Source organism: Babylonia areolata, chromosome 4 (assembly GCF_041734735.1).
Source record: "Babylonia areolata isolate BAREFJ2019XMU chromosome 4, ASM4173473v1, whole genome shotgun sequence".
Classification (NCBI taxonomy): Eukaryota; Metazoa; Mollusca; class Gastropoda; order Neogastropoda; family Buccinidae; genus Babylonia; species Babylonia areolata.
The window spans coordinates 19,833,960-19,850,415 of NC_134879.1; the positions used below are offsets into that span (position 1 = coordinate 19,833,960).

The following is a 16,456-nucleotide window of genomic DNA, read 5'->3' on the forward strand; positions in this document are numbered from 1 at the left end:
AGAGCTTCAAGCCGAACTGCAGCTTTAAACCAGCTAAACCGTGCTTTAAAATCAAGCGCCTGTTGTTATCCAAGGGACGTAAATCTAACTGCACTCTCACCAAGACGCGCATTGCGTTGTCAACATCGACCATACAACGTGAAAATCGCTGTAAGTACTTTGAAAGCACCAGTCTGTGTCGTTATACTTGTGTTCGTAAGGTAAGTAAGTATACATAGAACGAGCATTCCTTTTTATCGTGTTTTCAACAGTCAAATGTTGATGTTTGAACAGTTTCCAAACAAGAACATAACATTAAAAGCTGGAATGCAACTTTGGAATCTGACTGGATTATGTTTAGTAATCTCTCTCTCTCTCTCTCTCTCTCTCTCTCTCTCTCTCTCTCTTTCAGCACAGCATTATATGGGGAAACCGGCAGATATCCACAGTACGTTAAAACTGTTGTAAAATGTGTAAAGTATTGGATTAAGTTGACAAGGCTACCGACTTCCAGATCATGTAGGCAAGCGTATGATATGATGCCAGTGCAAGAAGAGAGAGGTAAACAAAACTGGGTTTATCAAATTAAAAAAACTCTGACTGAACATGGATTTGGACTTGTTTGGATGTGTCAAGGTGTGGGTTACGAAAATGCGTTTATCTCAGAATTTAAAGATAGACTGATAGCTTGTTATAAACAAAATAGGCATGGAGAAATGGAAAGTAATGATAAATATAGCTGTTTTTTTTTTCTTTCAAGACAGCATTTCAGACAGAAAGACACATTTCAATCATAACAAACAGGTAGCACAGAGTCAGTCTTGCTAGATTTAGATTGAGAACAGTTCGGTTGAATGCTAACAAAAGATGGTTTGAGACAGGTGGATTAACAACATCTCTCATAAAGAAGATGAGAAACATTTCAAGTTCAGTTGCAAAAGTTACGAGGAGGTTTGGGAAAAGTGTATTCTCATTAAAACAGTTGCAGCAAAGAGGAAAGACCTAGTCAGTGTTTTAACATCAGATGACGAAAATAATATCCTCACAGTTACAAAATACATCTCAGAGGCAGTGGCTACACAGAAAAAAGAAAATAAATGATCAAATCACCTGCTAATACAAAATATGTGTAAACATTAATGGTTTCCCAAATGATTATTTTGAGGGTAAAAATAGAAGCAGTTAGAATTGGTATTTGGATGGTCAGTCTGATGATGTTGATGTTGTTATTTTTTGTGTGTAATTCGTTGGCTGTTGTTTATTGATACAATCTTAGTAATATTAGATGTATTAGTTTTTGTTTTTGTTTTGTTTTACTTTTTCAAATGATTGTACAAAACAACACTGTAACTTCCTGTGTATACCCCCTGTCACATGGGCTGTTGAGCTAATGACAGTAAAGAGTCAAGTGTCAAAGTGTCTCTCTCTCTCTGTCTCTCTGTCTCACTGTCTCTCTCTCTCTCTCTCTCTCTCTCTCTCTCTGTGTGTGTGTGTGTGTGTGTGTGTGTGTGAAAAATCTTTATCTGACAGTCACTGCAAAACAACACTTAATCAGACATCCTGGGTAAAATGCTGGTCGGCAGTATAAATGTTTGTGTTGAGGCTGCCAAGGCTAGCCGTTGACCATGTGTTTTGAGGTGGAGATGAGTAAGCTGACCAAATACCCAACCAAAATCTGTTTTCCCAAATGCACCAGAACTTATAAACTTCAGGACTAGTCAGACCTGCTGTGAAAGAAGTGATTGATAAGTGTTTTCTGTAGTGTGGATGAGTTGTCACTGACACTGTAAAAGACACCAGAAAGAATGATGTATAACCAATGTTGCAAAAGTGATAACCTGATTTACTTGGATTTCTATGTTATAAAAAATTATTTCAGCCTTTTTTTCTTAATAAAAAGTTAAAATATTTTGGAATCTCTTCATCACTTATTGAAAACCCAAACCAGACTATTTCATTTACTAATTTAGCTGATGATATAATTTTTATCAAAGCATTCTGTTTTGTTCTGTCTTTCAGTTCAACAGACGTGCATTCATCATCAGTGTGATAGCACTGCTTGATCATTACCGAAGCCTGAGAACAGTTCCAATGGTTGGGAATGAAGAAACCCACAAAACACAGGCACCACAGAAAAATATCCATTAAAACTCCACGCCTTCCGGAACTGGCAGAAGCAACACCAAGACCGTCGTCAGCAGCAACAGTTGTCTCATTGGCACCGTCATATTCCGATAATGAAACTGTGTTCAAAGCCAGAACAGACAGAACCAGACGAGATCGGTATGGAGGGTAATTGACTGTGGGCTTGGTGTCACCCCTTTATCGGTGGATCTGTTCCGACATATTTTGATGCTTCTGCCAGCCAAGGATGTGGTCCTGCACTGTTCTCTGGTCTGCAGGAGCTGGCTGGCTGCCTGTCGAGATCCTTGTTTCTGGCAGCAGAAATGTGAAGCAGAGAACAAGTTTGTGCCCAAAGTCAGCGGACAGCCTCCCAAGAACTTCGTCATGCTGTACTTCAAGGAGCCGTACACACGCAACTTACTGCGCAACACTCATGCTGGTATGTGCTCCTTGATGGTGATTGCTCTTATGATAGCTCGAGATAGATTTCATTGATGGAAATGATGATTAATATTGTTCAAGTGCTTAGAGCAGCTCAGTAAACTTTGCTCTTTTTTGTTTGTTTGTTTTTTGCATTTTACAAGTGTTAAGAGGAGCTTGGTAAACCTTGCTTCTTGTCTTTTGTATTTGAAGTGTTAATGGGAACTTAGTAAACCCTGCTGCCTTCCTTCTGTATTTCACAGGCGTTAAAAGGAATTTGATAAACCCTGCTTCTTTTCTTTCTTTATTCCAAGCATTAAGAGGAGCTCGGTAAACCTTGCTACTTTTCTTGTGTATTTAAAGTATTAAAAGGAGCTCAGTAAACATTGCTTCTTTTCTTTCTCTATTTCAAGCATTAAGCAGAGCTCAGTCAATCTTGCTGCCTTCCTTTTGTATTTCAAGCGTTAAAGAGGAGCTCAGTAAACCTTAATTGTTTCCTTTCTGTGGTGTTTGAAGTGGATGGCCTCAGCCACTGGAGTCAGCCCCGTGGCTGTCAGATTGTCAATGTAGAGGACAGTCCTGAGGGAGCCTATGCTATCAGGGACTACATCCCAGCTGAAGAAATACAAGGTGATTAGGACTGTTGTGTGTTGTCATACCAAAATTTGCTGTTGCATTTGTTGGTGTAAAGGGTATTGTAGTTGGGCATTTCCTGATATGGCCCTGTGTGGACGGCTGGACTAAAAGCAACAATGCCAAATGTTGGCTAGTATTTTTGTTTGTTTGTTTGTTGTGTATGGTTGAACTGATTTGTCTTTGTAAGCAGGAGTGTTTTTGGACTGTTTTGTAAGTTACCCCCCCCCCCTCCCCCCCAGAAGATTAAATAATTGTCTTTTGCAGGTTATGAATTTTTGTTGGAAACAGTTCTTCAGTTAGATTGTAAAGCTTAAAATGAAAGAAATAAAGGACAGCGTTTTGTCATTCAGTTGCATTATGGCATTTAAATCTTTGTACTATCAGTATTATCATAATTACGTGATATCTATGGATATGTAATTCCCAAATAGATTAAGAAGATGGATAGTATTGTTTTATATTGTATTGTTTACAGTGTACAGAAAAGGAGTATTGACATGACCGCTGTATGCCAGTTCATGTTTTGTTTCTAAGTACCATTCATGGTGAGCACCATTGATCATTATGCATTTACGCAAAAAGTTCTTTTGGAATATTGAAATCAGCAGAAAAAGAGACCTTTTGTGTTCAATAACTGAATAGTCTCTTATCCATTAAATTAATAAAATGCAGGTTGTTTTGTTATGTTGAGCTCTGAAAAAAGCAAACACATTTCGATATCTTTATGTTCAAGCCATTTGTTTCACAATGTCTATCTTACTTATCCTCTGTCTGCCTCACCTATGTTTGTCTGTGTAATAATGTACAAGCTGTTTGTTTCATGTTAACTAGTTTATTTATCCCCTGTCTGCATTGTCTACATTTTGTCCAGGGAAGATTCAGAACTGGGTGACCTCCTACAGATACACCTTCCTCACTCAGTCTGTGGTGTTGCTGGAAGAAGGATGCTCCAGAGCGGTACTGGATGAGCTGAGGCCCCCCATTGCTGTCTCTGCCTGGTCAGAATATGGTTTCTTCTCCTTCTTTTGCTTCCTCTGCGTTCTCAAGAGTGCGCATGCTGGATACGTTTTTACCGGGCATGACTGTTTTTACCCTGAATGTAGGCAGCCATACTCCATTTTCAGGGGTGTGCGTCTTGTTTCCATGACCCCACTGGGTGCTGACATAAATTTCAGGATCTTTAATGTGTGCCTTTGATCTTCTGCATGCACGTACACATGGAAGGGGTTCAGGCACTAGCAGGTCTGCACATTATGGAGATGGGAAGAATATGTGCTGTAAACCCACCAGTTGCTGTGACTGCACTGGGATTCCAGCCCAGGTCCTTCAGATTGAAAGCCCATCGGTTTTACAACTTGACTGTTGTGGTTGACTTTTTATGTGTAAGGCAAACAAAAACACAACAACAAAACAACAAAAACAAACAAACAACAACAACAAAAACCCCAAAAAACCCAACCCCACACGTCTTTTGCTTCTTGAAAGTTTAATATAGAATGGGGAAGCAGGATGAGTATCTTGTGTCTTGGCAATAGATGGGATATGATAGATAGAGAAGGAAACAAACACATTTACTGTGTTGCTGACACACTTAGCAATATCGATGAATATGTATGTCGAAAAAACAACAACAAAACAACAACCAAAAACCCAGAAGAAAATGAATTGCTCTGTAGCTGACTCTTTTGGTAATCATTATATATGACAACAGAGATACGCTGGAGTATAGTAGTTGTCTTCAGTTTTACATGTCTTCACTCATTTGATATTAAACTGAAACACATAAAAGTGGGGGGTTGAGGAAGAGGGAGGAGGGGAGGGTGAAGGATTTGGAAACAAAAGGAAGGGAGAAGGGGAGAGGGGAAGGGTGAAGGTGTGACTACATGTGTGTGTGTGTGTGTGTGCATGCATGCTTATGTGTATATGCATATATGTGTATGTGTGTGTGTGTATGTGTGAGTGTGTGTGTGTGTATGAACCTGGTTGTGTGTTTGTGAATACGTGTGTGTGTTTGAGTTTATGAATGTGTGTGTTTGTGTGTGTGTGTGTGTGTGTGCGTGTGTGCGTGTGTGCGCGTGTGCGCTCAGTCATGTGTGGATGTGTGTAAGTTTTAGGAGTTAACGGCATCACAGCAGGAGTGATTTTTTGTGACAGGTGTGCTGCCCATGAGGAGTCTGGCGCCAAGTTCTACATGCTGGTGCGGCTGATCGACAAGAGGAAGAAGGAGGCTGGGCACTTTGAGACAGAAGTGGACCTCTCCAATGAAGCTCTTCGCAAAATATGGCACAAGGTGGGCTTCGAGGGGTTTTATTTTCATTTCTTACTTTGTCTGTGTGTGTGTGTGTGTGTGTGTGTGTGTGTGTGTGTGTGGCTACAAGAATAGAATATAAGTTGTGTGTGTTTATACATGTGTGTGTGTTCATGTATGTTTTTGTTTGTGTGTGTGTGTTCATTTGTGTGTGTTTATGTCTTTTTCATGTGTGTGTGTGTGTGTGTGTGTGTATGCAGATACATGTTTAAGTGAGAGTGCGAGTCTCTGTGTGTGTCTGCAAGAGTGGTGCTGATTGATGTTGATGGAATTCTTTTGCAAAAAATGGCAAGTGCAAGTTTGGATGAAAGCTGAATGTCTGTATGTGTCTTGTATCCTTGTCCATATGTCTAACAACAAGAGTGAAATACACTGAAGCATGTATGCTAATGGAATCACTGATGCCTGCATGCTGTATGTGCAGATTTTTCTTTCTGTTTTGTCTCTCTCTCTCTCTCTCTTTTTTAAAAAAAAAGGAAAAAAAAAGTCATTTATCTGCTTTCTTTGTTCCTGGCTTTTTCCTTTTTCTTTCTGCCATTTCTTTTTCTTTCTTATATTCTGTCTTGCTGGTCCACTCTCTTAAGCTTTTTCTTCAGATTTTTTTTTCTTCTTGTACTGGATTTCATCATTAGGCAGCGTTCTTACCATGTAATTTTTTTTTTTGTGTGTGTGTGTTGGACTTGTGATTTGCTGGCAAGCTTCATAAAACAAAAGGTTATAGTCTGTTTTTAAAATTTTTTTTTGTGGTTTGTATGTTTTTGTGCTCCTGTTCCTTTTGATAATCTTTGAGTGAAAAATTGACAGATTGGTCAGCGTCAGAGGCATATTCTCCTGTGTTTATGCACATGAATGTGACTGTATTTGTGCCTAATTATTTTCTTCTCCAATTTTTTCCTTTCCACTCCCAGTTTTTTTACAGGATCAGTAATGATTTTGTTTTCAGCCTGACATGGCCTCATGCAATGGGATGGGCTATAAGCAACAAAGGTCCAGAGATATTCACTTGGGATTGCACAAGATGAGCTCTTACATATTGTTTGATTTTCAAGTGACATGTGAGACTGTAGTTATAAACAACTTTTGCGATTGACAGGATATGGCACGCTTGTATCTTAGGCAAATTTTGTCATTTTTTTTTTCTCCTTGTCCGCTATGAGCAACAACAAATGATTAAAAAAAACCCCACCATCTTGCAGATGGAGCACACTTTCACAGACTACAGACCGGGCGTGCGGAAGGTGGTGTTCAAGATGGGTGGGGTGGCTACACAGAGCTGGAGGGGACAGTTTGGTGCCAAGTTCACCTTACCCTGTGTGCGCTTTGCGTTCAACGACATGCAGACGGAGAGGCAGAGTCCAGAACCCTTGTAGGCTGTTGTGAATGTGTTGAGCGCTTAATTTGATGTTCATTGATAATTGCCGGTACCTTGCCAACAGTTCTCAGGTGATAACTTTTGTGAACTTATTTTTTTTGAAAAAGAATTGGGAAGAGGGGGTGGAGGGAGAAAGAGATTGGGACGCCATGTGTGAGAGGTGCAGGTGGGCATGCATGTGTGGGTATGTCTGTGTGCGTTTAGTGCAGCTGTTGGTGTGTGTGTGTGCCTTCAGCTGAGAGAGAAGCCATACTTCAGTGGGAGATAGAGAAGTTGTCTGAAACTCTGTCATCCTTAAGTTAATCTGAGGAACATGTGTACAGTGTGTGTGCCTTTAACTGAGAAAGAAGCAAAGAAGCCATACTTAGTCGAAGAAAGAGGAGTTGGCTGAAACTGTCTCCCATAACCTGAGGAACATGTGCACAATATTGAAATGCGTCCATTTAATACACCTTACCAAGCCATTGAAGTGAGTCTTTTTAAACTACCTCTGTTTTCCCTAATCTAAGGAATAAGCTCACAATATTGAAATGTGTCTGATGCTTCTTGCCAAGCCATTGACGTGTGTCATTTACACAACCTTTTTCTTCCCTTATCTTGGGAACAAGCGTACAATATTGAAATGTGTCAGTTTGTTGCTTCTTGCCAAACCATTTAAGTGTGTCATTTAAAACTATCTGTGTCTTCCTTAATCTAAGGAAAGTGCTCAGTATTGAAATGTGTCTCTGTGCCAAATATTAGAGTGTCATTTAAAACCCCTTGAGTGTTCCTGGATGGAAATTTGTCCCCTTCTGATGTGCAAAAAAGTGCCCCCAGGACAGAAATATCCATTTGTCATTATAGGAATTTACCTATCACAAAATCATTAATTCATGTGAAACTGTCATAATTGGATAGTGTTTATTTTCCTTTCAGAAAAGTTTAGGTTATGTTTTTTCTTTCAGTAGTTTTGGTTGCTAGAATTTTTTAAGCATCACCCTCAGTGACCAAAAATCCTTGGCAAATAGTTGTCACTGAGCATAAAATAGGCCTGTTACTGAACAGATAAACTATCTCATATGTGTACAATATTGAAACTTGTCCCTTACACACTCCTTGCCAAAGCATTGAAGTAAGCAAAGCTTGAACACTCCAGATTTCTGCAGTGTGTGTTTATTTAAACCTGTTACTTACTGTAAGCTGTCCTATCTGATTTTGTGTTCTGCCTCATAAACATCACATAACACTTTTCATTTTGAAAGCAATAAAGAAAATCCTATTATCATACTAAAATCTTGTGATTGATAAAGAGTCAAGAACAAATTGTTTGTGTCTTAAATTTCTTCATCTGTATATTTAAACAAAAGAGAGATTTCACTTTTTGTCTTATTATTTTTACTTTTTGTTGACAAGAGTGAATATGCTTTTCATTTATTAGATTTATTTATTTAAATATTTGTTGAGAATAAATTATACCACTATTATTTAAATCTGTCAGTATTGGCAAACTCTCTATGTGTGTGTATTATATTTAATTAAACTTGAATACTTGCATGGCCTTTTCATTTTAGGTTGGTTACAGTATTGGCAAACTCTCTATGTGTGTGTATTATATTTAATTAAACTTGAATACTTGAATGGCCTTTTCATTTTAGGTTGGTTATTATGTCTTCAGTGTTAAGGCATTTGGGTCATATTTATTAGAAGCATCACCTGTTTACACCAACACACACACGCAAACACACACTCACACACACAACACATGCCAATCTGGCACAAAAAGGCCAGAGAGTTGAGAAACTTTGCAGTCTTTATTTCACCAACTCATATGATATACTTATGTACAAATGTACTGAAGTAATGTACATGTTATTCACAGACCCTGATTTTCTGGCTACAACAAATGATTTACATGTATGTAATAGGAACACATTTATCTCATTTTGCATCTTGTGCCTTGGACAACAACAGTTTTCACTTGCAGCATAATGATTGATGATAATAATGATGGTGGTACTATTTTATATTTTATTCCTGTCCTTTTCAGTATCCTCTTTGTCAAATCTTTGCGCCAAGTCTTTTGGGATCGGGTCTTTCAACCTCCCTCTTTCCAAAATACCTTCCCTGTCTTTCCGTCTAGTTTCTCTTGATTTATATCGACACACGTTTCTTTTATTTGTTTTATTTCACAAGAAAACAAAACATTTATTATCATAATGGTATTCTGGACTTCCATGGATCGTGACAATCTTTAGTTCACCCAAATGGTGATGCCAGAGGGCTGTTCAAGTATGAACAGTATCCCCATCTTGAGGACATTCCGTTAGAAACTTCCTCTTTTCTTCAAGTCTCTTTGTTTCGGTCTCCTGCCTTTTCTTGGTGGCCTCATTATCTGTATTTTTTCCTGTAAACCTTGAACACTTTTGATCTTTTTCTGGTCCTGATACTAGGGCATTCTTACTACATTGTACTTTTTATGCCTGGGACATGTGGGGTGCCTGTTGATAATTTTTCATTATCATTTATATTTTTGTTTGTGCTGTACTCTGTGCTGTTTATTTATCTATATGTTCACGTAAGATTTATTTTTCAATCCTGTAGAAAAATATACAGAATGGTCAATATCAGAGGCATGTCCTAGTTTATGTGCATAAATGCCTGTACTTCTACCTAATTTTCCCTCTCCCCTTTTCTTTCAGGTCCTGTGGGGTTGATATTTATTGATAATTATGTTACCCTGTGTGGTCAGCTGTGCTACCTGTAGCAAATGTCAAAAGATGTTCACTTGTTCAGGTTTTTATTTGGCAGTGCACCAAATGAGGTCTTATGTTTTCCTTCATTGTTTGATTTAAAACTGACATGTAAACATTACAATTGTAAACTTTTTTTTTTGTTGTTGTTGCAATTTCTGCCATGCAATTGTTTATATGCTTTTTAAGGCTTAGTTTATCTCATCCGTTTTTTATCTCCACTTTTTTTCCCTTTTTATTCTCGATCTTTCATTCTTTAATAACATATATTGGATTTCCTTACACCATGTTTCTGAGAAAAAGTGAATTTTCATTAATCTCTTCATGATTTATTGTACATTATTCTTTGTGGATCTATCCAGCACTTCAGCGTTTTGTATTTTTGCACTTTTAATTGCAGTCATCTTTTAATGATACTTGTGATTTTATGATGTGAAAATTGGTTTTTATTAGCATGTTTTTTGTTGTTGTTGTTATGTTCATTGTTTGTGGTGTTTCATTTTGAACACACAATTTTCCCAATACAAGCTGTTGTCACAACAGTATTAAACTCCTGTGATGAAATCATATGGTTTGATAAATAAGTACTTGTAAGCACTTATATCTATCCTATGTATGTTTGTGTGAGGTGGGATTATGTGTGTGTGCTTGAATATGTGTGTTCTTATGTATATGAATGCTATGTTAAGATGTGTATGAATGTGCATGTTCAAGACTATCCCCACCCATTATCCAAAGTACAACCTGTTCTCTCCTCCCTGTGGTGCGGAGGATTTGTGGTGGGCGGCGTGGAAGAAATGCCTCCTGTACAGCAATTTGACACACACACACACAAAAGAAAGTGATGGAAAGACAGCAGAAGTTTCTTATTTCGTCATACTGTGGGGAAGGTGATAGGAGTGCACAGGAACAGGTGTCGAGATGGCTGCCGGAAAAAGAGGGCGCTAGCCAGCGGGACAAAGGGGAGGTTATTGGCTGTAGTTGCTTTCGTTTTCTCCACATAGGCGGATAGTAGTTTGCACAGGACAGGAATGTCAGACCCCTGCCGGAGTCTGCACTAGTTGGGTCACGGTTAAGTATGTGTAATTAAATAAGATGTTTAACTGTTCATTACTGCTTTTAACTTTCTCTTTAATGAAGCAGTCAATGCTGAAAGCAATGAATCATGTTTCAAATCACAATGAATCTCGATGTCCACAAGAGACTGTTGAGCAGGTATCTGCTTTTGGTTCACTTAAACTGTATCATGTACTGTTAGTGCAATGCCAGTACATGAACTGCATACTAAAAGTTACACATGACAGCACAAAGTAATTTCTCTGATGATGAAAGCAATGGAGAAATGAAATGATACCAAATAATATGATCAATTGATGTGTGACAATAAACCTAAGAATAAACCAGGTAACAGAGAAAAATCAAAATAAAACAAAAAATTTTGCTTAAAAGCAGACCATCCATATATTTGACAGATTTTTACTATTCATAATATGGGATTCTTAAAGTTTTAAAGAAATCTGCATTAGTCGTCTGAAATGACTCGTGCATTCACTTACCGATGTAAACTATGGTAACACTACAACCAACACACACATCTCTTAACTCCAGTCATTTCTTCAAGCCTGGGTAACAAACATGCTTAAAATTATAATTAAAAACATTTTATGTTACAGCAATAAACAAGTTCTAGATCCACTCTCAGTTCCAAATTGCCTGCCATTCCAATATGTCTTGCCATTTATTTTTTTTATCAGTTGAACACATAGCATGCATCACCAAAATTCCTGATGAAGAAGAGTGTTTCTTCGCATTGTCTTAAGAAAGATGCATTCTTTGCTTACCCCATCCTTCTAGGTGAAACAAAAATCTTCACATATATGTTTGGATAATAATTGTTTGAATTTTAGTGTTTACCACCTGATTTCATTCTTGCTGCTAGACTTTTTACTGTGCTGTAGAGACAATGATAACTTAATTAAAGTGCAGTGGACACTCTTTGGCTTGAATATTTGTAGTGCATTACGGTGATTCTTCCATCCACGACACTGTTTAAATACAGAAGAAACACATGCTGACAAAGTGCAGTTCACCATTTGCCCCACACAAAGCTGTGTCAAATGCAACCCTCTCTGGAATCTGAGCTTAATTCAAAAGAAATGTCTTTTTCCCAGCAAAAGATAAGATGATTAGGTTTCTGACTGTGTAGAGGCTCTCTCACGGTCTCTCTCTCCATTGATAAGACTGAATTGCAGAAATGTAACCCACACAACCTTCAAAAGCAGCCATTGCAGGTGTACTAACGATAAACAGGAGTTAACATAAGTGCCTTTAAGGTACACACCTTCAAAGCATGGCTGCTTAGCATTTCCCATTGGCTTGCAGCAGCACACAAGTACATGAAAGGTGTACACTTTGGTGCTGCATCCACAAAATGCGTGTCCAGTGATGCTGCAAAAAGAAAGTTTTATGTGCCAGCCAGTGGGGTTATTCCAAACTGTAACATAACAGTTGAGGGGAATAAAAGACTTGATACAGTGGAATACAAACACTGCTTTGTGCCTTCTCAGTCTCACCCAAACTCCTCTTAAGCCCTGGTAGTATAACTGCAAAATCATCGAAAAGAGAGGAGAGAGGGGGAGGCACTGTGTGAGTGTGTGTGTGATGTATCTGGCACGATGAACTGCAACAAAGCAGTAAATGTAATATTTTGTACAGAAATTTAGAGAAAAGTTGTGGGCAAAAGTTATACTAACACTATTACCAAATGTTTTCATTTTCCTGGTACTTAATTTTGGATGCAGCTGTCACAGACATAACACTGAATTAAGACATGATGGAACTCCCTGTGAAAATCCCATCAGCAAAGTGTTTGACACACAGGTTTTTGGAGAAGAATTTCATTTCACAATCAAGCCTCCAAAAATATACAAATCATTGTAACAATTTTATATCTAAAAAGCAATTAACTCCAAAGTCAGTGTTCAATCTTTGCAGATAGCTGTCTGCTGGCAACAAGTCTTAGTAAAAGTTATCAAAATGTATTTTCACATTATTCCTTTCCTTTTAGTGGTTTGTTCTCAGTTGCTTTCCATAGATCTGTTTTCACAATCTTGATATAAATGCGAGTGAGATCATGTTATATGTTTACATTCTGTGTATTGTTGGTATAATTATGTTCTCCATGCCCTAAAAGGGATTTAATTAAACTTGTGTGTGTATGTGTGAGAGAGTGAGAGAAAGTGAGTGTGGGGTCAGTGATTAACACCAGTGCAAGGTGAGAAATACTAGAACGTTGGTGTTGGTAAGCGGTACTCATTCTATTCAATATGACACTAATTCAATATTAGTTATGACAGTGCCAGCACACACACACACTGAACTAGCTGAAGATGTTTGTGTCCTTTCTCATTATCCGAATCCTCCTACACAATATCAGGTACTTTATTTTCACAATTCATGCATGCAGTATCAAATATCTAAGACATGCGTGCAGTATCAAACATCTGGCCTTCAAAACCAACAATAATCTGTTAGAATGTGCTCCTAAACACTGCTGATGCTCTGGTGACCTTTCATGTAACTTCATGTTTTTGACAGAAGCATACTGACAGGCAACATGAATTAACTCCTGTTACACTAGCGTTCCATGGTGGTGCATGCATTTATTGTTCCAGGCATTGTTTATTGTTGTTTTTCACAGTAACATGGGTTATTTCAAATGTCAAAAGCACACAATTATTAAATAACTCATGTAATTTGTAAACACACAAGTGAGCCCTAAACGTTTAAAAATGATTCTTACCTTCAGGAAGATGTTAAGAGGCATTATTTGTACACCTGTACAGGTAATTTCACTAATTGTTTGTGAAATCAGTCTGGATAATACTTAAGCTTATTCCACGACACCAAAAAAGCTAAAAGAAAAAAAAGAAAAAGAAAAAAGTCTGAAAGTAATCACACATTTAAAATTTAACTCTCATCAGGCATCACACCATACAGTTCAACACTGGCCTTTGAATAGATTCACAGTATCATTTTCCCATTTCAAATTCTTCACACACAGGTGTTCACACACTAAAAAATCACATTGAAAGCACACAAAGTTAACCGACAATCACTCAAGCACACTTGAGTTCTCGTGAGTAAATCAAAGCATTAGATATATTTCAATCAAAACCAAGAAACATAAAAAAAAATTTCCCAGCCTTTTAGGCTTTTTGTTTTGTGGGGAAAGAAAAATCACCATGCTGACTCAACGAAATCATGCAATGACTTTTGCATTTATTTAGCACACCAAGGCAGAGAGAGATTTTCCATTTCAGTCTGAAATATATCTCCCCTCCAATGTGACATTTCTAAAGAATCAATTATTTGCTGCTTTCTGCACCTTTCCTCTGGTCAGATTTCAGATCAGTCTGAAACATTCTCAGGACTGAGAGTATATATAGTAAGTTGTGGGGAGAGTATATATGGGTAAATGAACATTAATGGGGGAAAAAAAAAAAAAATCACAATCTGTAGATCACTCAATCCTACTCCACTGATCACTGTTGTTTAAAAAAACTCCCATAAAAATATGTACAAACTGGCAAAAATCTGTGTCCTGACCATGTACTTCAGGAAATCCATCCAATGCAGAAAGCAAAAAATCTGAAAATGTGGAATTCTAATATACCAACTATAAAAATCCATTTCGCTCCATCAATGTAAGCTTTGTTATTCCACAAGGCACTTTCCATCAGTGTATGTACTTTGAACACTGGACAGGCTAAAATATATTTGATTCTGCTGTGATCCGACAGCAGCATACTTTCCAATGAGAAAATCTCTGAAACTTCAACTGAGACTAGGTTGAGGTTCCAACCATATGTTAAAAAACCACAACACCACCCCCCCTCACCACCCTCCCAAAAACAACCACACACACCAAGATTATTTGTCTCAACCATAAAAACCAACTCAGCTGCACTTGTTCTCTTCATTACAGTGGAATGAGACACACAATTATTCTTCTTTTAATATCCTGCTGCTTGTAAGCAGTCCTGCATTAACAATTTTGTTTGTTTGTTTTGGTTTGTTGAAAGGGAAGAAAATCAACCACCACCAAGACCTCTGGTCATGTAATGGACTGTTTCCTCTTTCTGCATGAGGAAGCTTTCCTGGCCTGGGCAAGCAATGTCCCAGAACTCGAGACATGGTTCAGACACTGATCTGTGGCCCGAGTGACAAATTTTGTCTTCAGGTTACATTCCTCAAGAAAGTGGCGGCTGACCCCCGTAGATGTGTCGGCGCAGGTGCTCTCCAGCCTTCTGTGCAACACAGACAACACCATTTTCAGATTACTGTTTTCAGATTATTTATGTTTAACATCTTTATAGTTTCTTTATTGATTTTAGAAAGAAAAAAAAAGTACTATAAAAACTGGGACTGCAAAGAAAAGAATCTTCTACGGCGCTTATAACTGTAATTCTCACACACAGCTATGCAGGAACAGATTCCTCAAGAGACTTGCTTCAAAAGACTATAATTTTTCTGCACTTGAAAGCCCTTGCCACCAGTAAGCTATTAAACACAAATGTACATCTTTAAAATGATTAAAAAAAAAAAAAACCCACCTGAATTAACTACAAAGAACAAGCTGAAAATTCTAGTCAGACGCTCAGACAACTGAAACACACGATTATTACACAGACTGATGGGCACTCTGGCCCCATTCCTCCACCATCTCTCACAACCCCCACTCGTACTCCATCCACTCACATCACAGCTTTTCAAATGTTCAAATACATCAATAATGCGTCCAGCACTGTCCACAGGTGCAGAGTGCGTGTCCAGCATGACAGAGCATTCAGACAGGGACACAGCACCGCCTGTGTGTGTGTATGTTCTTGTGTGCTTTGTATCTGACTGATGTTTGTTACTGTAACGTGCTTTTATAGCACAATTTATTGTATTGTATTCTATTACACTTTTTTTTTTTTTTTAAATCACAACAGACTCCTCTGTGTGAAATCTGAGCTGCTCTCCCCAGGGAGAGTGCGTCGCTACACTGAGAGCACCTCCCATTTCTTATATATCTTTTTTTCTGCCTGCTATTTTATTTGTTTTCCTATCAAAGTGGATTTTTCGACAGAATTTAGCCAGGGACAACTCTTTTGTTGCTGTGGTTTCTTTCACGTGCGCTAGGTGCATGCTGCACACAGGAAATCAGTTTATCCTCTCATCTGATGGACTAGCGTCCAGACCACCACTCAAGGTCTAGTGGAGGGGGAGAAAAAACTGGCAAGTATGGGATTCGAACCAGTGCTCTCAGATTCTCTCGCTTCTTAAGTGGACGCATTACCTATTAGGCCATCACTCCACTACAAATGACTATTCTCACCATATTTTTCATTACAGCATTAACAGCCGGCGCAGGGTGTATATCCAACATGACACTGCATTCAGACATTGCCTCTGCCTTTGTGTATGTTATGTTCTTATGTGGTTTGTATCTGACTGATGTTTATAATGAGCTTTCAGAGGTCTGAAAGCACTCTGTAAATGTACCAATATCACTGTTCTTATCCTTACAGCACTCACCGCCGGCGCAGAGTGCGTGTCCAACATGACGGAGCAGTCAGACCAGGGGCACCTGACAGATGGTGTGTTGGGCAGCAGGTGGTCAGCCACCAGGTGGTGCCACAGGTGCTCCTTCAGGCCGTACACCGCCGAGCACGACACACACTGCACACACAACAATGCAGTTAGTAGCTTTAACAATACATGGCATGCTTAGTGCTGATTCTGGGGTATATGTGTGTGACAAAGAGAGAGATACAGAGAGACAGACAGACATACAGAGACAAGAAAAGACATACAGAAACACACAGACAGATGAAGACACAA

At 38.5% G+C, this 16,456-nt stretch overlaps 2 protein-coding genes across 6 annotated transcripts in view; one reads left to right on the forward strand and one right to left on the reverse strand.

Moving 5' to 3' along the window:
• Positions 1-95: 95 nt before the first annotated feature.
• LOC143280935 (F-box only protein 44-like) lies at positions 96-9,342 on the forward strand. Its single transcript, XM_076585728.1, has 6 exons — positions 96-150; positions 1,999-2,542; positions 3,040-3,153; positions 4,031-4,157; positions 5,314-5,449; positions 6,664-9,342. The coding sequence occupies exons 2-6, from the start codon at positions 2,332-2,334 to the stop codon at positions 6,835-6,837; spliced, it is 762 nt and encodes a 253-aa protein (XP_076441843.1). The 5' UTR covers positions 96-150; positions 1,999-2,331; the 3' UTR covers positions 6,838-9,342.
• Positions 9,343-9,489: 147 nt separating this feature from the next.
• Positions 9,490-16,456, reverse strand: part of LOC143280934 (uncharacterized) — a 39,737-nt gene continuing 32,770 nt past the window's right edge. For 4 of the 5 annotated variants that reach the window (XM_076585727.1, XM_076585726.1, XM_076585723.1 and 1 more), the window contains 2 exons: positions 16,151-16,294; positions 9,490-14,877 (listed from right to left, as the gene is read on the reverse strand). In XM_076585727.1, the coding sequence (XP_076441842.1) occupies positions 14,821-14,877; positions 16,151-16,294 (201 nt within the window). In that variant the 3' untranslated portion in view covers positions 9,490-14,820. The remainder of the gene's footprint in view (positions 14,878-16,150; positions 16,295-16,456) is intronic. The other variant, XM_076585725.1, reaches the window with a different exon arrangement.

Coding starts and splice junctions, on each gene's coding strand:
- LOC143280935 (XM_076585728.1), top strand. CDS start 2,332: ATGCTTCTGCCAGCCAAGGATGTGGTCCTGCACTGTTCTCTGGTCTGC. Junction 3,154..4,030: donor CCCAGCTGAAGAAATACAAG/GTGATTAGGACT, acceptor CATTTTGTCCAG/GGAAGATTCAGAACTGGGTG. Junction 4,158..5,313: donor CCCATTGCTGTCTCTGCCTG/GTCAGAATATGG, acceptor TTTTTGTGACAG/GTGTGCTGCCCATGAGGAGT.